This window comes from Lipophrys pholis (assembly GCF_963383615.2).
Source record: "Lipophrys pholis genome assembly, chromosome: 4".
In the NCBI taxonomy this organism is placed as follows: Eukaryota; Metazoa; Chordata; class Actinopteri; order Blenniiformes; family Blenniidae; genus Lipophrys; species Lipophrys pholis.
In genome coordinates, this window is record NC_137637.1 from 3743754 (window position 1) to 3766865 (window position 23112).

A 23112-nucleotide genomic window follows, 5' to 3' on the forward strand; every position below is an offset into this window, starting at 1 on the left:
GAAGAGGAGCACCGTCACACAGCAGACCTTCGTATGTAAACGCTGAGAACTATTATCTGGACCTCAGGAGTCAAAGTGCTCAATCACATGCTCACAACTCCGGCACACCAACGTGTCAGTGGTAATTACTTTCAGTTTTTCTATCAGAAATTCTTTTTTTTTCAGGGAAGGCAGAATAAACCCGATCGCAGCCTCAGGGATCAGATGGGCTCCTGTTACACGACGCTCCAAGTGTGCATTTCCTAGTGTGTGTGTGTGTATGTGTATGTGTGTGTACCCACTGTGTTCATTCATGAATAAGACCAGTGAATACATTTATAGCCGCTTCTCTGAAGTGAAGAAAACCAGAACTGGTGCGGGATCAGTGTGTGGTCCAGCAGAGGACCACAGAGGACGGTGCAAGCGGGCGCATCAGGGTCTAAAGACAGATAAGACTGTGCAAAGTCATTTCACTTTCTGAGGGTGAGCAAAAGCACCTTAAAGGAGACATATCATGCTTTTAAATCCTTCCTTTTTACATATAAATCATACAGTTGTGGTCTATACAACGCGAAACTGCAATGCTTGGGTCTGAATTCCTCATTATTAGAGCTCCACAGGCCCCTTTTCAACCCCTTTTCTGATGTGCTTCTGAGAGCAACTCGTTTTGGGGCGGTCTCTTCAAATGCAAATGAGACACTTCATACCCCGCCTCCTCTCCAGGTTGCAGAGGTGACACTCGGTTCAACGTCACCCTGTTCGGCCATCTTTGTAGTTTGATAGAACAGATACAATTATCTAGCGGCGCAGAAACTTTATATTCACACATTATTTACAAAATGTCAACAAGGGAAGATTTGTCCATCCAGCCATACATGTTGGAGCCAGAGTCGGACCCGGCGGAGCGAGATGAAAATGACGATGATGCACCTACAGAACAACGTCTTCATATGGATGTAACGCAATGGTGTGTTACTATATTTACACTAACTTCTCCATCCATGCCCACTACTACAATACTGCCTGTATTACAACGACTATTTAACACAGAAGTTACATTATAATCTAAAACGAGCACACAGCGCTAACATATGAAGACGGTGCAACTGCTAATGCTAACAAAACAATGACAGGGACGTCTTATCATCACACTTTTTAGCGTTATATACAGCTTACCGAAGTGCTCTGTTCGTCGTCTCCATAGATAGAAGGAACTGACCGCTCAATCAGACCAAGTCTTTCGGCAAATCCTTCTTTATACTGGCGGAGGTTGCTGAAGCAGTCGTCCTTAAAGTGATTCGCGCACACAAAAATGACCTTACCCACAGATGTGGGTACATTTCTGTGAAAAATAAAACTCAACCAGGCACTTCGAAAAGGTTCTGATGCTGGGAGACGGTGTAACGAAACTTGTGGGTGACTACATCCAACAACCGAACATTTCGACTTATCCTCTCGTAACTTCGGTTGGACTACAAAATCGCAGCGAGAAACAAAAATGGCGGATTGCTCGAAATGTCGATGTCCTAATTTGGCAGTTCCGCTGAGAATACTGTGACGTCATTGTTCAAAAAACGTAATAGAGAATAGAAAAATCGAAACCGATCGCAAAATATGACCAAAACAGAATATAAAGATATCAACGGAGCACCTGAAGAGACTACTTTGAACTTTTCTGTACTTCTAAACACTCTAAATATACAACAAAATGCATTTAAGGGCTAAAAAAGTGGATTTAGCATGATATGTCCCCTTTAAAGTCTGCTCTGAGCTGCACAGGTAGCTAATGCAGAGAGGCAGCACTGTGCTCATAAGACGAGCTGCTGCCTCCTGAACCATCTGCAGACCGGTTAGATAAGTCAGTCTGCGACGTGACGAAGGCTAAATTATGACCTCAGAATTATGAAGAACTAAAGAAATCAAGTTCAGTGATCTCCTTTACGTGCGTGTCAAGTGACAGCTCATCAAAACAATGACCAAGTATTCACTTCATCTCTGCAAAGATCATTCAGAAAGGGAAAAGTCATGAAACGAGCTCAGATCAGCAGATCCATTTATCACCACTTGGTCTTTGGCAAGTTCAGTTACAGGAAGTTTGTGGGTCATAACTACCAACAGGTCTTTCAGATTTACCAATATCTGACTGACAAGAACAGAAAGATACAATGGAAAGTCCCTCTAAAAAACATACAGTGCACACACACATATACGTATATGTACACACACAGAACAACAGTGGTGGTCCCAATACAAATCCTTGAGGAGCTGCATGTGTATCAACACAGGATTTGAAAAAGCTGTTAAAGCTATTATTCTGATCTATTTCTTTGTATTAGACAGAAAGTTTTTCATGAAATTAATCTGTGGTAACCAGTATGACCTGAATATTCTCTCACTGGACAGACAAAGACACAACACACACTTTATATTCTGTAACCCTCAAGAAACTATAGCAGGGGTGGCCAACCAGCCAGAGACCAAGGGCCACAAAAATTGGCGTGGTAATACAAAGAACTACAAAATAAAACACTGCAACGGCGAAGACAGATACCACATATTGATATCAAACTAAGTGTTGTGGTGTGACCAGCAGGAGACAAGTGAAGGTGGTCACCCAGCATGTCCAGAGACTTCAGGTTCACAGCAAAAGCCCAAAACCACCAACTATCGCAGTTCAATCCCACCTGATATGCTGCAAGATGCTATGCTTAAGAAGACAAATCAATCTAAGAAGACACTAACTGCAAATAACTTCCCCTCAAAAAAGACTTTTCCTTCCCTTAGTAACATAGGTTGTTGATTTGTTTTTCATTCTATGTTTTCACAAGTAATAAATAAGTTTTTATAGCCTGAACCATCTTGATTGTATCATAAATACACGTTGAATGAGAAGAGAATAGTTTTGTCATTTATTATTTTTGTTTGATAAACTGGGTAATAAATGTGATGTTTGCTCTGAAGAAGCTTGCCCTTCGCCTCTGAAAACAAAAAGTGAGGAAGCTGCTTTAGTTTGTGCTGGAGTCACAATCACAGACTTTCCGCTGTTACACTCCATCGCGTCACCATTAGAGACAGAAAGACATGAAATGAACCTGTCCTGGGATGGTAAAGAAAAGCCCTGCAGACAGAAGGAACATGCAAACCCAGACAGAAAGACAGAGATCATGCTGATGTCCAATCACTTGTGTGAACCGGGTTGATATTGCATCTCGTAGCACGTCAACAGCTGGCTGCACTAATCAGAAAACCATCTGTACACAAATGACTGAACCTCCCTGAACCGTCAGAAGGTCCAAGCCATCCGACTGGAACCCGACACCTTTTACCAACTTATTTTAAGAGCCATTTGTTATTTGTGTGTACTTAAATCCTCTAGAGCACTGCCTGTGCATGTGTGTGTAGTTTCAGTGCAAGCTCAGTCTCATACCATGAGTAACTTCTTCTGCAACACCGACCTTCTTCAAACACACTAACTTTACTCATGAGAGAACAATACTTAGTGACCACACACACACACACACACACACACACACACACACACACACACACACACACACACACACACACACACACACACACACACACACACACACACACACACACACACACACACACACACACACACACACACACACACACACACACACACACACACACACACACACACACACACACACACACACACACACACACAGGTTAATAATTCACCCTCTTACTGAACACTTCAGCACGGCTTCAAAGGGACTTAAACATGCCAGTCTATTTTACATTCCATAGGCCTGCGCGGATCTGGGTCTTCATTTACATATCTGAATAATAAACAGGCTGGAAACTGCTGAAATGATACCTCTGGGAATCCCGAAGATCCTTATCGCTGCTTGTCTTATCAAAGAAAAAACCCCGGACACCCCTCACCAGCCTGAAGCTGCTTCAGATGATTCCACGCAGAGAGACAGCAGCTTCATCCGGTGCTGATTGGAGTCGGCGAGGATCCAGACGTGATGACCAGTATCTCAGTATTTGTGCAGAAACTCTCAAACTTTACCGAGCACAAACCTTCTCCCAGCATGTTTACATTCTGTTGAGCAGAAACTGTTTGTTTGTTCCCCCCAGATTGAGGTGGCTTGTCCAGACATTTCACACTGTGAATGTCCGTGTTCCTATTGTGCAGAAAGTGAAGCTACGTCGCAGCAATAGAGGACCCGCTCGTGATGTGTGGTCCTCCTGCCGCCACACATCCAGAGCAAACACACCCACGGCGGGACTGAACTGTCCCACAGACGTTAGAAAATGTGGCAGGAACTCGTGCATGAGCGCTTCTGCTGGCAGACACTCGGCTCAGACCAATACAATGAGGCAGATCAACAGCCCTCTCTCTCCGTCTTCTCTGCGATTTGTCCTCCAGTGTGCAGGACAATGAAAAACTCCTCAGCTGGTAGTTGTGAAAAAAACAAAAACATATTTGACTGGAACCGGCAGTCCAGGAATGTTTGGTGAAATCCTGCTGTGTCAGATCCTTTCACATTGGCCTCTCCTCGATGGGCCTATATTTAATGTGTGCTATCTTGAGGCGTCTGACCGTGCGCTGGTGGTATCTGGTAAACGGGCCAAAGCCGGTCGGGTTTCAGTCCTGCTTCTTCTCCCTGCTGTCAGGGTTTGCACCACCAGCATATTGGCCCTAATCTTGATTCATCTGTTGGCTCACAAAGCCCCATTAAACCAGCAGACCACTCCGATAAGGTTACTGACTTAATGCTGGGTGACATAATTAAATTGAGTATTTAATCTGGCCATTGGAGAGGAGGAGCATCGGACCCCTGCTGGGCGATCGGAGCGCCCTCGGCGGACGCAGTAAATCAGCTCCAGTCTGACCACTGATACTGTGCCTCTGCTAAGATGCTGTATGAGACATGTGCAGAATCTTCCGCAGAGCCCAGCTGGGTCAGCTGGCGGCCCCCGGGCCACTTGAAGCCCCCATCTGTCTTTACTCAGAAAACATAATTTACACAAATGGTACTAGAACAAAGAACCACATTTGAACCAAAAATTAACTGCGACAACTATCGAGTTATCAAACACATGGCTGTGATCAATTCTGTTTCCACTCTGCTTTTCATGGTATTTCACTTCATTATTTCATATCAGAGCTGAATCAGTTGAGGATTTACAGGGAAAATAGAAATGCTAACTATTTTCAATGACATGAAGCAAAACGCAGTGAAACATCTAGAAAAGCCTTCCACCTGTAACCCGCTCAGTGCTGCGTCACCCTCTTCGGATCTCAGCGTTGGGTTATGATGTGAACACTGGATGGCCGGTTTGGAATCTCCAGAACTTTCTCCTGCACTAAAGAGTGTGAGCCAGCCAGACCGACAGCAGGCTGAGCCGCCGCGTCACACAACGGCAGAGAGGATGACTGTTTCACACCACAAGCTGCCTGCAGCCCTTCCAGCTGCCCACAGCCTCACCCTGTCACCTACTCACCCCGTCACCCTAACACCCCATCACTGTCATACCCTCCCACCCCGTCACCCTCCCACCCAGTAACCCCATCACCCCACAAACCTGTAACCCCCCTCACCTGGTCACCCCTCACTGTCTCAGTCTCCCACCCTGTCATCCCTTCACCTTACCTACCACCCCCTCAGCCTCCCACCCATCACCCCTCCCCCTCAATTTCACCACCCCACCCTCCCAACCCCTCACCCACTGTCACAACAATTCATACGGGTAATTCCTAAGATGACTTTAAACTTTCTCCTACGGTCTTTACAGCAAAAATAAATACAATCTACCACTGATTTCAATTTTTTTCTAAATATCTAAATATCCAAAGGTTTTGGAAACACAAATGATTGAAACAACAAATAGTCACTGGAATTGATCTGACTGACACCATTTTAAAATAACATTTTCCGTCTCGGGTCAGCGCGGCTCGGGGCTTTAAAGGTCAAACCGGCACTAAATAATGAGCACATTTACACACAGGGTCAAAGGTCATTTCTCAGCTCCGCTGCAGACTGACTGACACACGAGCAGGTTGCCGAAGAAAACAGGAAACTTTTGTTGTGCCTCCACTTTGTTCACGAGACTGAAAACAGCTCCCGGTAAACAAGGAAGAGAAGTTTTCTGAAAGGTGGAGTCCTGCTCATGTGCGAGGAGTTGAACAGCAACACTGGACGATTGGGAGTGTTTGTTTGTTACAGCTCTTCTTCAGCAACGTGAACATTTCCTACATTTAGTTCACCATCATCTGCAAACATGCAGAGCATTTCTTCATGCATGAATCAGTTTATATCAGCAGCGATATACGGTGTACTGCGAGAAATCAAATGTATCTTCTGAGGAACTTCACCGGGTATAAATAGGAATAAGAAGTAAAGGAAAATAGTTTGGAGAGCAGCGTGTTCTGCTGCCTCAGCTGTTTGAACCAGAAGGGAATGTTTTCTCCAGTTTCATTAAGTTTCATGTGTTTTCATTGAGGCAGGTCATTTTAATCGCAATCACAGTCAAACGTTAGTCCTCAATGGTTCAGTGTTCATCCTGTGTAGCGTCGCAGAGAGAACCTCACGTCTTTTTGTACCCAATCATGGTTCTGACCTGTTTCCTCTCACAATGTATTTCAATGCAGGGCTGCCCGAGGGCCTGGCGGTCACCGCTGTCCACAGACTTCTTTTGATTGCTCACTTAAAAACAGATTCCACTCCATTCTCCAAACCTTCGGCTGAAAAACTATAATCATTATCATTAAATTCCACTGTTGTGGTACTCTGTAAAACTTGTGCTCACCATAAGTTGTTTTATTGCCTCGTCTGCAGTCTTTTTTTATACAAATAATTGAAGTTATTCTCACTAAATTCAAAATGACCTAATATTTCACAATTGGTGTAATCACAGAAAACACAACGCTTAGATTATTTCCAAACCTAAGTGTTCTGTTTTAATTCCTGTTTTATAGCATTTCCCAAACCTTTCGCTTTAACGTAATTCCAGCTGCACAGAAAACAAAGCGCCTTTAAATTCCACTTTCTCCATCAAATGTAGGAATTTGAATCGTTCAAACTCCTAAGAGGTGGATGATATGAAACACTGTGGATTATATTTTTATCAGAAGCTGCGGGAAAAACCTGCAGACAATCACTGCAAATCCTTAATTTCCTTCTGCTGCTGATGAGTTGAAGCAAATGAGCAGTCATGCTCATCATCATCATCATCAACAGTCCATCTCATTTCCCGGCTCAAACTAATCCATCCTGAGCCGGGAGGTGATGGGAGCAGATGGCTGACAGGTCGGACCGATCCACACAAAAACCAGCATCTCACCCTGGAGGAAGCCGGGAACTTAAAGGAGATTCAAACTTTCCCATCGGGAGAAAGTGCAAACTCCACACGGAAAGATCCCATATGTGGATTTAAAGCGGCGAGCTTCTCGCTACTCTCTTTGAGGTGAAAGTGGTTCAATCTGCATATCACAGGTGAGACGTCCCTACCAAAGGAGAGTGAAGATGCATCACCTCCAAAGTAAAAAGGAAAACTCCAAGATATTAGTCAGGATTCCAAGAGAAAACTGGCCAGAATTCCCAAGGAAACCAAGAATTCTGACTTCAATGTCACAAGAAAAGCTAAGAGTTCTTTAGAATTCGGACCTCAAAAATACCAAAAAGCCAATTTTATTCTCAGAATTTCAGGTGGAAAAAAAGAACCAGAATTCCCTCCAATCCCAGAAGAAAAAAGTCAAAAATCTGAAAGGAAAAGTGGGAATTAAGAGGCTGAAGTGGGAATAATTATTTCAGGATGTGTAATTATCACCAGTAGACCAGACCATGGACCAATAGACACCGAGAGCCAGTAGACCACACCATGGACCAGTAGACCACAGAGAACCAGTAGATCACTGTGGACCAGTAGACCTATGGACCAGCAGACCACCATGGACCAGTAGATCAGACCATGGACCAGACCACATCATGGACCAGGAGACCACCATGGACCAGTAGACCTATGTACCAGTAATCCACAACCTGGATCGGTAGAGCACCATGGTCCAGTAGACCAGACCATGGACCAGACCACATCATGGACCAGTAGACCAGACCTCGGACCTGTACCATGGACCTCCGACTTTTCGAGGGAATTCCGAGTTGAGACCCCACAGAGGGTGGAAAGTTCCCAGGGCTCACCTCTCTCTCTCCCCGCTCTCCGCGCCTCCTTCCCGCTAACTTTCCCAAGTTTTCCTCGCCGTGTGTCGCGGTTCGTCCTCCGGTCCTCGGGTCCTCCGCTGCACCGCGGACTCGGTAACGTTCGTCCCACCTCAGCGCTCCGCTACTTGGTGCTCTCTCCCGGCTCACACCGGGCGGCTGAAGGTCCAGCGGGGCTCCGGTGGTGATACTCCGCTGTTGGTACTCCGGTGCTGGTACTCCGGTGCTGTGGCTCCGCGGTGCTCGCTCTCATGCAGCCGGTGGGCGGTACGGGCTACGGGGTGAGTTGCGTTCAGCGGCCCGGCTGGCGCTCTACAGCCGGAAAGAGGGCTCGGGCACCCGGGGTATACCGTGCTGCGTTCAGGTGCGCCTCGTTTTTCAGAACCTCCAAGTACCGAGCTCGATTCACGCGGGCCCAACTTATTAAAAATTCTTATTTCATTAACACAAACTCTCTCTGATAAACTGATGAAAAGTTTTTATTAGAATTACAATGTAAACGTGAGGTTTTCTTTTAGGGTCCTATAAAAAAAAACCCACCATGTTCGGTCGATAAATTGAATGTGTTTATAGTAATATAGCCTGTCTAGATCAATTAAATTGTTTTACATGTATCTTGAATCTGTAATTTCAAAATGTTAATTAATGAAACAAACAAATCATTTATTTCAAGATTACAACAACATTTTGGAGTTGGAGGCAGAAGTCAAATAAATCAATGTAGGTGCAGAATTCATTTGGGCAGAAATTACAATTACTTTTTTGAAACTGTTTAATTTTGGAAAGTAACACATTTCTGTAAAACCACACAAAACATTATTTTTTAAACTCTAGATCAGTTCTGAACTACAAACAGCCGATCTGAGTAAAATGACAGTATATCCTATAAATCCTCTACGTGCAGAAAATATTACTGCATTGTAAAAGTTGTTGTTTTAATGTAATTTTCAAAAACCAAAGAAGTGCCAGCTGATGTCTTTCTTGCCACAGTGATTGTTTTTGGACTAACCTTGGTGAAGTCTTGTGGCTTGAGGTGAGTGAGGAAGATGGGTGCGTGAAATATTTCCTGCGGTCCGTGAATGCAGCCGCAGACATGCCTGGTGCGCTGCAGGCCTCTTCTGGTCACCTGGTTCTGCTCACCTGGTTGGTTCTGCTCACCTGGTTGGTTCTGCTCACCCGGTTGGTTCTGCTCACCTGGTGACGCACATCTGACACCCATCGACTTCTTCATATGTATTTATGTCCTCACTTTGTTTTTCTTCTGCAGCCACAAAAGTAACTCACAACATGAAGACATATTCTTTGCTTTTCTTCATCTCAGAATTTTGTCATATTTCTTCACCAGTCAGTCTATGTTGTGATTTATGTAGGATTTCCAGTTTACCAGTGGAGGGAGAGCTACAAACTTTAAATTACAATCGTTAGTTTCATTAAAAAAAAGTGAAAAATAAAAAAGGATGACTATCGACCTTAATATAAATGAGTGTGTTTTCACTTGTAATCCTTAGAATAAACAGTTTTTACACTGAAGGTGCTTAATTGTGTGTGTGTTTTAACCAATATATTACAATTCTGAGGGAGCAGATCAGATCTTTGTCTACTCCTTATCTATCGCATATGAATTTATACTTAATATTACCAAAGGGGAAATCAAAGTTGAGATCAAGAATCTGCTTGAATTTGTTTTGAATGTTATTACAAATATTCAAGAGTCTCTCTGAGTTCTTGTATTTAGAAGTTATACAGTAACTGGGATATTGGAGTGCCTCAATTTTACCTTCCACTCATATCGCCTTGTTTTGTTTTGGCTCATAATTTGTGTTTTTATGTTTCTTACCATTGCACTTCTGTTATCATTGTGTTCACTTTTGTTTTACATTTATTTTATTGTCATTAGACTCATATTGTAACAGTTAATAAATCCTTCATATAATCTTTTTTCTGAAGGTAGGGTGGCATTTGTAAGGATTTGTAGATGTCATGAGCTTAAACTTTTCTGTAACTTCATAGTTTTTCCAATAAAATATTATTGTGCTCTAGTTTGTCCATTTGTTTAACACTTTCATCCATTGTTTAAGTTCTAATAGCTTTGCTATTTTCTAATCTTCTGACCCAATTCTTTAATCTTAAGAAAGTTTGTCCTCAGAACTGATCATACTTTTGATTTTATCCAGACATGGAGAATTATTTAATGCAACTTAATGAAGTATTTTAAGTAGATGAGGTGCGTCAAACTGAAATGTGTTTGTTCTCGGAGCTGGATGATAGATGATGCTGTTCACATTTCTACTCACTGCAGCTTCATCGAGGTGGCGTCTCATGCTCAACGACATCAGATGTTGATCAGCAGAGACCACACAGAGCTCACAAACCCTGGGGGGGGGGGGGGGTCTCTTGTGAACTGAATCTTTTTATCTCCTCCTTCACAAATCACTTGTAATGAAGAGTAAAGCTAGATAGGCTGCGCTCACTTCAAAGATGGATCTTCCCCACCCACCATGCCAGAACACAGGAGACAAGTCTGAACACATCGTATGACTCCTCACACTCCGGAGGCGCACCTTTCCAACGGAGAAAGTAGTACCACAGTCCGGAGCCCGTGTGTGTGTGTGTGTGTGTGTGTGTGTGTGTGTGTGTGTGTGTGTGTGTGTGTGTGTGTGTGTGTGTGTGTGTGTGTGTGAGCACAGGCCTGTATTCATACCGTGGTGCGATGGAAACGTGGGAGAGCAGAGTGTGAATGAGCCTGTGTGTCGAACCAACACACTGCACTCACAACACTGTGCCATTCATCTACAGGCCGGGCTGTGGGGTGGTGGGTGGTGGGAGGTGGGTGGTGGGTGGTGGTTGGGGGGAGGTGTGGCAGTCCTCCCCCTCATGTTGCCTGTTCATTATCACTTGGCTGAGAAGAGTTTGAAGTGGGAGCAGAGGTCAGGACCTGCAGTGGATCCACATCAAGCTGCTCCGGCAGTCGGACTCTGCTGTTTTTTCAGGCTCGTTTGTTGGGAGTATTTTTACAGTTTAACTTTGTGAGGACAAACTCCAGGTACTGAGTGTTACTGAACCTCCGGTTCACTTTAGTTTCGTCCTTTCACACGCTGCCAAAAAGCAGCCGCAGCTGAGTGAACCAACCCACTTTTACATGCAGATGTTTATTGAAGAACTATTTCCAAATACTATTTGCAAATACTCAGAATACTGCGTTTTCTTTCATGAGTTTGTCTCATATTTACTGACTTTTACACTGCATATTATACTTTATTCTGTATTATTGTGACTTTTGGAGCAGAATTTTTAAATAGAGAAAATTCCTGCTTTAAATCTACATTTGTTCATGAAACAATCCATCATAAATGTCCCTGGATGTGTGTTGAATGTGGATATTGTGTCCAGACAAATCACTTCTCGTCAGTTCAGTGTACAATGAAGTGGTGATTGAAAGTGGAGGGCGGACAGAGGACAGAATGAAAAGTACAAATAAGTTGCTCAGGTTTCAAAAATAACCCGGGTTGTGGTAAAAAAAAGTATTTCGCTCCTACATCCACACCCAGGAAGTTGTGAGGAGTGATTGTTGATGGTGCTGCAGCGCCACCTGTCGAACGGTAGACCACCTGCATCACTACAGGTTAAACATCTGCGTGTTGCTCCTCTATTCTCACTGGTTAATCTTTTATCCACGACTCACTAAAATATGTGTAAAATGAACATTTATCCCTCTGCTGTTGTTATACTTTTGTTCCTAATAGTTTAAGATTTTGAAGTCGGTGTATTATAATAGTATATGTGTATTGTATTAATTATACAAATGGTGCAAAAATGATAATTCAAACGTATTTCAACATTTACAATAGTCATAGTATAGTTATTTATGATTTAGTGCTACCTTCCTACAAAACAATGTGTTATTAAAATCACTAAAGAGGAATTACTGGTCTTCATCGTTCACATCCATTATGTCAATAGTTGGCAGGACCATTTAACGATTTTCTTGTAAATTCTTCAATTCACCATTTGTAGCATTGAAGAAGAGAGAAAATTACCTGATACAGGCTGAATTTCGTTTGTTGGGTTCCTGTGAATGTTTCTACACTGTTATTGTTTTGGGGAGAACAGGAATAAATCAATAGGAACTGGACAATAAAAAAAGGCCCTATGTGTTGTCGAATTTGATTTTAGACTTTTTATGAGGCCACGAAGGTTTTTTTTTGTTTTTTTATCAGCCTCCGAATTATTTTTTTTCTTCAGTAGCCCTAAAACTCTTCCGTATAAATGTTTGTTCTGAGCACACAGACAGCATAAAAGCTTTTTAAAATCTCTGGTACTGGTCTGGTACTGTCCAGTAGAGGGCGCTGTCGCCTCAGCCTTCAGCTCAGTGTCGACACAGCAATCGAACATAATTTCAGCTCGAACTTGTTTGACTTATTCGACGTGTGACTTCTTACAAACATCAGAGGATAAGCAGCAGTCACGGGCTGCACTTTGTAATCAGTCTGGCAGGTGTTACGAAACAAACTGCATCCACACCACGATGCAGCGCCGCACAGAGAGCGCGAGCAGATTTCCAACACGTCGGGCGCGCGCAGGGCAGCGTGGACGTCGTACGTGCGCGCTTCCGTAAAACAGTGACAAAGATGGCGGGCACCGTGGGATCGGGTAAGCCCACTGCACACACTTTGAGCTAAATACTGCCGCTGTTCCTCTTTAGAGATGAGATTCTATATACAGAGTATGAACTCCACCGCAGCGGAGCTCCCGTGGCGGGGTCCAGCAGCAGTGGAGTCCAGCAGCAGTGGAGGTTTGGCGGTGAAGCGGCCAGAGAGGAAACGCTGTCACCAGCGCAGCTAGCTCGCTGTACGGAGCTAGCCGTCCCGCAATCCGAGCGGCTCTCGGCCATCCTGCATTCTCAGCGGGTCTCCGGGCCACATCACAGATCAGGCCGGGCCGGGATCTGGTGGCCTTAGGCCAGGATCTAGTGGCTTTAGGGCAGGATCTGTTGGTCTCGGGCCGCGATCTAGTAGCTTTAGGCCGGGATCTAGTGGCTTTAGGCCAGGATCTGGTGGTCTCAGGCCAGGATCATGTGGCTTCAGTCTGGGATCAGGTGGCTTTAGTCTGGAATCAGGGGGCTTCAGGCTGGGATCTGGTGGGTTCAGTCCGGGATCAGGAGGCTTTAGTCTGGGATCAGGGGGCTTCAGGCCAGGATCTAGTGACTTCAGTCTGGGATCAGGGGGCTTTAGTCTATGTTCTGGTGACTTCAGGCTGAGATCTAGTGGCTTCACTGTGCTCTAGGACTGTCATCCGCCCTGAAGCCAAACTCTGTCCTCCTGCCATCATCTCCATGTGCAGTTTAATTGGGAGGGATGTAAAGACTGAGAGCAGTCTTGAAGAGTGTTTCTGCTCACTAGAGTTCTGTGAATTAACAGCTTTTGCGTGACATTTCTTTGTGAGCAGTAAACACAACAATTAGACTCCTTTGTGTATGAAAACCCGGCCCAACAGGTCTGATTAATACTCCTAGCATTCGGCAGGTTACTCTCGATGGTGCAGTTAGTCACAAAATCTGAATGACTGAAGACAACAACAACATTTCCAACGTAAAGCACAGAGTTTCTTTTTTCTGTGCTCATTGATCATGTTTTAAGAATTGTTTCTGCTCTCATACACACCGAATACAGTGAAGAGTCAGAAGAGAAACCTTCGTGTTGTTTTAATGTCATGAAACCAAAATTTGGCTAATAAAACAGCCACATTCAGAAATCAAAACAGCCAAAAAAAAAAGATGTGAACCCAGTTTAACGGTGAGAAAAAAGAGTCTAGAAAAAGCAAAAATTACATACAAATCTCGACAAATAGCTTAACAAAAATCAGTAAAATGGGTCTGCATGACAAAACATTAAAAAATGTCGAACAGCTAAAGAATCATTTTAGAAATTTGACTCCTGACTGATGTTTTTTGGTGGAAAGCAGGAAGGAAATGTCCATTTTGATACCAAAGGACCATCTCTGTGTTTCGTGTGCCTGAAGCCGTCGTAGTTCCCAGAAACTTTCGGCTGCTGGAGGAGCTGGACGATGGTCAGAAGGGATGTGGAGACGGGACGGTGAGCTGGGGCCTCGCAGACGACGACGACATGACGCTCACTCACTGGAACGGCATGATCATCGGCCCCCCCAGGGTGAGACGCTCCCGCTTTCTACATCGACACTGCTCTGCTTCTCACTTCTCTCTCGCCTGTGTCTCACCCCTGACTGAGGCTGGAGGGACTGGCTCACCATTTCATACTGCTTCAGTTTCGTCTCTTAAAGTAGTCATATTCTACAACTTTTCAACACTTTCACATGGTCTCGTTAGTCCAACAACATTGTATTCAAAGTTTATCGATACAAATCCAGCTTTTCCTTGATGTTCCTCCATTTGAATATTGGCTCATTGGAGCTGCATTTAGAATCTGCTGTGTCTGTGTGAGCTGGACTGGCACCGCCCACGCATGCCCATCTTGTCAAGAGGAGGAAGTTCTTCCTCTCGTGGTGCCATGTGCCAGAGCAGAGCTGCCTAATTGTGCGAGGGTCAAAGGGAGGGGCTACCTTGATTGGGAATGGCTAAACCCCCGATAACGTTATATAGGGCTTGAGTTCTGATTGGCTGGTTGGAGCAACACACTTTTTAAAAATATAACAAACCAGGGAGAGAGAGGACAGACTTTCTGCACTTCTGGGGCGTCAGTCCAGGTATGGGGACGATTAGTACTGTTGGAAAACCATTAGAAAGTATGCCATAATATGACCTCTTTAAATCAGTTCAGTAACAAACAAGCACATTAAAATTATATTTTTACAGTTAGCAGACAAGATGTTATTGATTCAAAATATCTGTGAATATTGTAAAAGTACATGACCAACTACAGATTCATTCATGCATTCTTCTTCTGTAACGTCTTGCTTGTAGTTTGTGTTTAATAGTTTTTCATGTTTCTGTGACCTCACACAGCATCACGCTCACCTGAACCCAACACTTCGCTATTCCTGTGTCTTGTGGATAACTGTGCGTCTGACCAAACCTCTCAATGGCAGCAAATCTCACCTTGACTCCCATGTTTAGAAGCAGTTGTTTATATTCTCGACCAACTGTGAAATGCTGTGAGATAGAATACAAATACTATATTAATCCCAGAGGGACATTCCTTTACAGTCTTGTGCCACACAGAACACAGAATGAATAGAAAATAAAGTAAACTGTCAAATGGGCCATCCATCCATCTTCTCCCACTTATCCGTTTCCGGGTGACGGGGGTGGCAGTCTGAGCACCGTCACCCAGATCACATTGCACCGATTAAGAACCTTCCTGCAGGTGATGAACCCATGGGAAGGTGGCGCCCGGCGTGAGACATGAACCCTCTACCTTGAGATTGTGAGTCTCATGCTCTACCTACTGAGCTAGCCGGGGACCAAATGGGCCAGCTTATAAGTAATAATATTAAGGGTAGGTAACAGAAAGAGTTCTCCATTAGGAAGTAGAAGAGTGTACCGGGCAATGCATGGTGGAGGGAAATGTTTGACATCTCCACTCCTAAATGTGTGAAGAATAAAGAAATTAGGCATCTCAACTCACTCGTTCATCTCATATTTCCCCGCTTCCACAGCAGTCAAGAAAAAATACAGAAACAATGTTGAATGAGGAGGCGTGTCCAGACGTTTGGCTGGTAGTGTGGTGCTGCCGTTTTTGATTCTCAATGTGAAAATTGGCGTGACTGTGAACTTGTGTTTTAGACAGCTCTTACCCAGAAAAGAACGCCCATGCTACGGTAAGCACTGCGTTTGTCCCTGTGTTGTGGAAGCAGGCCTGTGTAGTGCATGACGCTGTAGTGGCCCTGCGGCCTGGCGCTTATCTTTCAAATGGTTTGGAAAAAACTTCAATTTAAAATGTTAATTAAACCACAAGAGGAGCTATAAATCCACTGCAAACCACCCAAAATAAAACATCTAAAAATGGAATACAGTGCAAACTATTTTACATTAGTTCTTTTTAATAAAACTTCAGAAATGCGACATAATCTAAGTTTTTATTATTTTAGGGGATCTACAGCTTCGTCAACTGTGTCGTCTTCTGTTAAGGTCGAATGTGTGTTGCTGCTTCAGATCAATTTTCTGTGGTAGAAAGTGGTTGAATGGTTTCAGACGTCACTTCTTTACGAAAGCAGATGAATGCTATTGAACAAGGTGTATGAAGTGATGAACTAGTCGGTACAGCATCTGTCAGCTCACACAGTAGGTGCATGTTGTGAATGTTTGTGTTTTCACTTTGTGAATGGTTTGAGTTTGAATGCCCTGAAACTAAAGTTTGATCACTGTGAGGAGCTGCGCTGCCTGTGTGACCCTGCATGCTTCTGGGGGGGGGGGGTTCCTCTGGATTTAACACAATAATGTGATCGTCTTTGAATTTAACAAAATAATGCAGCACCTCACTCTCCTGTGCACTCCGAGGAAGGTTTCATTCACATATCTCCACTGTCAAACAGTTTCAGGAACGACTAAGTGTATAGAAATAACTTGGTTCCCTCATATTAAAATGTAAAAAGATGTGAGAAATACAGCACAAACAGCACTTAATCAGTGTACATGTTAAACTTAAAAACCCACATCTTGAAAATGGAAAAACTGCCGCAAAGATGCGCAAGTACTTTTAACAGCAGGGGTCCCTCTCATGTTGGCATTAACTCTTGTGTCACCATGTTTTTCTGATTGTCATCGACTCGTCATCCTTCTGGTCCGTATTTAGCCTTTTTTCTTCTTCTCGCTATTTGTGTAAGACAAACTGAAGAGGATGGGAATGTTTCCTGCCGTGGGTTGAAGGATGCTGGTGTCTGTGTGGAGGTTTCATATCTTCATGTCAGTCCTGTGATGGACGGCTGACGTGTCCACATGTCAGATCAAACGTTATGGTAACAGTGAAACCCTTAACTACAATACAGAGGTTTTTTTCTTAATAATACACAAATTAAAAACCAGCTCCACGTCCTGCTACTCCATTCTCCTCTGGAAAAATTGTGACGGTAGAGCCGTAGATCTGTGATGGTAGAGCTATATTTCTATGATGGTAGAACTGAGGCGTCAAATTGAGCACTCTTTAGCCTTGGGAAAAATCTAGTGCTTAACCAGGAGAAGATGAGAAGTATTGTTGCAGCCCTGATCTGTGCAGCCCCTGTAAATCAATGAGAAAAATCTGGTTACTTTTCCACAACTTATAACGTCACCCCATGGGACCCGGGACAGAGCTGGGACACCCCTCATGTTCCAAAGGCGTTTCGTGTGATTTGACCTTTACATTCATGACGCAGCCTGATTTTAAAGAGCGATTGGCCAGAGGTCTGGCACCAATAGACAATGTGAAACACCAGTGTGAATTTCTTTAGGAATTAGGATTTGCTATTGTCGCGATGCAAGAATCAACATTTTCTGGATAGTTGTTCTCAAACCACCTGAAAGCACACGAGCGTTTCCAATATTTGGAGTGTGTTGTATTGAAGTGTGTGTGAAGCAGAGATGAAGTGTGACATGTTGTTGTTGCTCCATCAGGAGAAGCTCCAGCTTGTCAGCACACACTGTGGGCTTTCTGTCAGAGCTGTAATCGGTCGTCTGCTCCTCTTCACAGACTCCTTACGAAGGCAGGATATACAGTCTGAAGATAGAGTGTGGCTCCAGGTACCCAGAACACTCCCCCAAGGTCCGCTTCGTCAACAAGATCAACATGACCGGGGTGACCAGTTCTAACGGCGTGGTGAGGACGACTTATTGTTGGCTTCTTATCCACAAATATCATGAATGAATGAACTGATGAAAGAAGCAATGCAAACCATGAATATAGCTGTGAACTGTGAATCCCTCATAGCATGTGGTCACAGAAAAGTCTCTACTCTAATCTAATCTACTCTACTCTACTCTACTCTACTCTAGGTGGAGTTCAAGGCGATTCCAGCTCTGTCCCGGTGGAAGTCCGCCTACAACATCCGGCACGTTCTGCAGGAGCTCCGACAGCACATGATGACTAAAGAGAACAGCAGGCTGTCCCAGCCGCCTGAAGGCCAAGTGTACGGCAACTGAGGCACACACACACACACACACACACACACACACACACACACACACACACACACACACACACACACACACACACACACATACGCGCACACAAAGACTGGAGACCGCCGGCCCGGGGGTGGGGGTGGGGGGTTTGCCGGTGAAGCCGCCTCGTCAAGCAGTGCCCAGTTATTGATTCAAGTTCACCAAACTAGAATACTGTACATTTTACTAATGTTATTTTTTTATTCTCTTTGTGTTCTGCATTCAGATTGTAAATGAACTAATGACCTGATTGAGTGTACCGTTACGTGTGTCGTGGGTTCTCATTTAGATATCTTGGGAAACGGAGTCACTTCGGCAGCCGCCAAGTGAAACGCATCCGGGAAGCGTTTGGTATAATTCAGGCTTTTCTTTCGCTCACAACAGTCCTCCACATTGTGCAGTATTCTGACAGATTCCCCACACAAAGAGAGAAATTGTATTTCCCCTATTGCTTGGTCTCAAATTCCCCGGCTTTTGCAATATCCCGACGATGTGAATTTGAAAGGCCTTCCTCAAACAGCTGCATGTCTGGTACACGGGGAGAACGTCCACCTGGAGCCACATGTCCACGAGCAGTCCACCACCACCGCCACTGCCGCCGCCGGCGGCTCCTCACTCCTGTTGTCAGAGTCGTGTTCTGTGTGCCAGACGGCTTCGTGATGGTGATCCATTGATAGAGGGGGTGGGGGAGGGGCTTTCTTCGTTCTGAGAACATGGGGTGTGTCTTTGTGTCGTCCGTCCCCCCCCCCCCCCCATGTGGCCTGGTGACCAGGAGGAGCTGTGATTCTGTTTATTTCTTCGGTCTGTGTTTTCTCTCTCTCCAGTCGTCTGTTCTCTCGAACATTGAGCGCCCACTGAACGCAATGTACGGCTTTGGATGTTTATTTTATAGCAGGGGTTGAATCTAATCAGGGTGATGGTGACCTATTGCATGGTTTATTTGAATTAAACGTTATTACTTTTGCACAAGTTTGTGTCGTCAGTCTTCTCACTGGTCTGAAAGTACGAGCTTTTTTTCTTTCTTTTTTTGATGTTTATTCACTGTCACATTCAATGATCGCTTGAATATCACGTCCAGTTATGATTATTAAAACAATAAACTGGTGCTTTGTTATTATTGAATCAAGTGACTTCATGTAATTCGAAGAAGTAGATGTTTGGCTGTACTTGTATTACAATGATAAACTTTAATTTTACTGTAGTTTCAGGTTGGATGCCTTTAAAGAAAAACATGTTATATTTATATCTACTAGTTAGTTTATTAACACCTTTTCAACCAGCTCAGTGTTTTTCTGCAGGTAGGTACAATGAAGGAAGGTAATTTCAGTTTGAACTTTCATGGTTGTTGACAAACTGCTGACCCGCCAGATTTTTACACCTCCAGGGTTCCCAGGGGATGTTGAGAAACGATCTCCAGTGAGCAGGGACAAAAGGAGTTTTGAGGAGGATAGACAGACTGGTTAGAGATGATGGAAAGACAACAGGAACTCAAAGAACCTCTGGTCCCAACCTGCAGTGTGTAGAAGAGCTGTCGGCTTCTCCAGCAGGGTGAAGCTGATGGAAACCAGAGTCCCTGCAGGAAGCGGGCTCCAGGTCACACTGGATCACCAGGACTGACGGGTCCGTTTCTGCTGCTGTGAATTTGGTGTAAACGCCATGAAAGTTTGGATCCATCCTACTGTTATCAACGGTTCAGCTGCCTGGAGGAGATTTTCCTCTTGGTATCAACTGAGCAGGTTGAAACTCCACAGTCTACCTGAGGATGTCCACCTCTTATGACCGCAGTGGGCCGTCTTCTGATCTAACAGCTCGCAGAGCTCAAACCGTCTCAAACTGGTTTCTGGAGCATGGCGGTGAGTTGTCTAGACTCCAGAGACCTCCACAGTGACAGATCTCAGTCCAACAGAGGACACAAGTCATGGACGTTATGTTCATATGAACCAGAACATTGAGCGAAAAAGATTCAACTGCTAACAAGGTACAGCCCATATTAAGGGAAGGGTGTAGATTCAAGGTAAGAATTTTTTTGAGGAAAAAAAAAAAGTGAGAAAAACAAAGGAAGAAGTCGTCCTAATACTTAGAAAACAGAAGACATGGATGAGAAACCTTCTTGGAAGACATGATCCTGCACCACAGATTGAGATGGAGTCATAGTCTTTACCACTGAATGGGACATCAATTATGTTCAGAGTGATGCCAGGCAGCAGAAGTCAAAAGTTTAGTGTCATAAACTTTGAATGTAGTGAGGAGTGTGTGTATATGAACTATGAATGTTGACTCATTCTGAGTCAAACTGCTCAACAACAAATAAAGTCTCCTAAAAGTGTTGTAATTAAAACGCTGTAAAAACTTTTGGCGCATAAGAGTTCCTGAACGCAGTCACTTGGTAAATTAAAGGAGGGCTGAGTGTACAGAGAAGAAACCTCCCTGGCTTGTGTACATATTGATCCCATTGATCATCGCTGTGTGTATTCACAGCATGAGCTGCTAACTGAGCTGTGGCCTCGCCGCATTCCTGTGAGCTGGAAAAACTGGTATCTGAAGGCTCCGACACTGCCGCAATACCGTGACTCAAGTATTCACTCGTTCACGAGGTTTTCATTTGATTCAGCTCGAAGATGCATTGTTGTTTTTGTCGTATTCATGATTTTCAAAGTGCCATGTTTTCTTTATCTATGTTGACGTTTATTCAACTTCTTTCTCCAGTACAAATGTGCTGGTTTACTCACCCCTATCGCTGGTACAATTCAAAGTGTGTCACAGATTGCAATGAGAATTGAAAACAAAGAGGAACAAAAAACAACAACAAAAACCAAGACATAGCATTTAGAGAAGTGGTGTCAAACCTATGGCCTGCAGGCCAAACCTGGACCGTCCAGTCCAATGATTCACTGGATCACGTCTTTCATCAAATGTGTAAACAAGGCACAATATCAAGTCTTTATCTTTTCATTTTTTTGTGTATTTTGAAATGAAACACAATTCAAAGATTGAACAAAGAGAGCTGCTTGAAAGACACGATGTTTAGACATATTAAGCCCTTTTCATGATGCAATTTGTATCTTTTTACTAAAACAAAGGGACACGTGATGTTTTGCTCTTTTTCCACTGGTCGGGCCTGTTCCAGGTTTCATGTTGAGCCGTTTGTGGGTCCTGAACTAAACTGAATGTGTTGGTGGCAGGAGAGGCTCAGGAGAGGCTCGGGAGAGGTTCAGGCTGCCTCAACTTGCAAATACCTGCTATCTAATGTACGGTTTCTTTTTACGGTGATGAGGAATTAAGATATTACAACTTTAGACATTTAGAATCATTAAAAAGGAAAAAAAGCATCATGTGGCCAATTTGAAGGCAGATAAGCTTCAGTTGATTTGTAATGTGTGGACATATTAGTGTGTAGAATCTCTCTCTCCCCCTCAGATGGAGCAACTCCACCTCCACATCATCAACTCCATCAGCCTGGTTGAACTCCATTGGTGAGATTGTGTGTGTGCGTGTGTGCGTGCGTGCGTGCGTGCGTGCGTGCGTGCGTGCGTGCGTGCGTGCGTGCGTGCGTGCGTGCGTGCGTGCGTGCGTGTGTGTGTGTGTGACACACACACACACACACACACACACACACACACACACACACACACACACACACACACAATGCCAATTAGCTAAATGAGACAGATTTCGGCTCGGTGTGATTTACATTTTTATGCCAAGCACATGATTTCAATATGGACGTTAATGAACTGAAACCTAATGAAGCTGAATTAATTCTGGTTGATTCTCAACTTCTGAACGGATTCTGTGCACAGTCGACATTTGTCCATAATAAGTATGACGTTCTCTGACCTGAGGGCTCCACCTGGACACACACACACACACACACACACACACACACACACACACACACACACACACACACACTCTCTAAATCGGAACTTCCCTGTTTTAAAAATCACCCCCCAGTAAAAAAAAATACAAATCCATGAAAATAATAACTTTGATTAAAAATGTGTGTGTGATGCCTATATTTGATTTCGGTAGATTATGTATCTTGTTATATTTTATTCTATCGTACAAAACAAAAGAGAAGAAAGAAAAGGAAGGAGCCTTCAGAAACTTAACTGAACTCTGTGTTTGAGCAGGAAAACACAGCTGAGTGTTTTCACAAAGAGTGATGTAAAATTTTCAATTTGACCTTGATAAAGAAAACGGCACACGCTAAACAGCTGGGAGAAAATGCTGCTGGAGCTGATCTGGTCCAGGCAGGGTGTCATTGGCGGGCCCCCTCATGAGGTCGACTGTAGTGTCGTTTTCAGGCTCGCGCTTTGTCGGGGAAGCCAGAGTCATCATAGCCGGAGCCGGACTCGTCCCTGCCTCCAGTGGCATGGGCTGCCTCGAAGGCCTGGAACGCCGTCTGTCACTTCCGGGCCGAAGGAGGAGGAAGCACTGGACCGGGCTTGGCTCTATGCCGCCGTGCCCCTGCAGGCCCGGTCCTCCACCATGGAGCTATAATCAGCCGCCCTGAACTGGAGGCTTGATCCTTTGCCTTCACTCTGGGATGGACCGCTTTTCACTGCATATTATACAGTGAATAATTATGCTTGTGACAAATAAAGCTTCTTTACTTGACTAAATGCTTCTGAGCAACCACTATATAATGTGTTTTTTTTTATAAAGTCTGTGAAATAGTACTCAAAGCATCAGTTGTGTCTTTGAAAACGTTTTTCATAAATTATTAATAAATTTCATGTTAAGTTCATCTAACAGGTGAAAGTGTTTCCAGAGTTGAAGGAGTAAAACACAGCAGCAGCACCTGTCACAATGCTGAACATA

At 44.1% G+C, this 23112-nt stretch overlaps 1 protein-coding gene and 1 long non-coding RNA gene across 2 annotated transcripts in view; one reads left to right on the plus strand and one right to left on the minus strand.

The window, feature by feature from the left end:
• Window positions 1-8327, minus strand: part of LOC308108453 — a 43105-nt gene extending 34778 nt beyond the window's left edge. The window contains exon 1 of the long non-coding RNA XR_013935277.1: window positions 8160-8327. This is a non-coding gene — a long non-coding RNA (uncharacterized lncRNA). The remainder of the gene's footprint in view (window positions 1-8159) is intronic.
• A 4227-nt stretch (window positions 8328-12554) lies between these two features.
• Window positions 12555-19403, plus strand: ube2v1 (ubiquitin-conjugating enzyme E2 variant 1). Its single transcript, XM_080461106.1, has 4 exons — window positions 12555-12827; window positions 14196-14344; window positions 17819-17944; window positions 18121-19403. Exons 1-4 carry the CDS (start codon window positions 12806-12808, stop codon window positions 18265-18267), a joined length of 444 nt encoding a protein of 147 aa, XP_080317232.1. The 5' UTR covers window positions 12555-12805; the 3' UTR covers window positions 18268-19403.
• Window positions 19404-23112: the final 3709 nt, after the last annotated feature.

What these genes read in the sequence shown, in the direction of transcription:
- ube2v1 (XM_080461106.1), top strand. Translation starts at nt 12,806, where the DNA reads ATGGCGGGCACCGTGGGATCGG. An exon ending in GGCGGGCACCGTGGGATCGG is followed by an intron (nt 12,828 to 14,195) that starts GTAAGCCCACTG and finishes GTGTGCCTGAAG; the next exon opens with CCGTCGTAGTTCCCAGAAAC. An exon ending in TGATCATCGGCCCCCCCAGG is followed by an intron (nt 14,345 to 17,818) that starts GTGAGACGCTCC and finishes TCCTCTTCACAG; the next exon opens with ACTCCTTACGAAGGCAGGAT.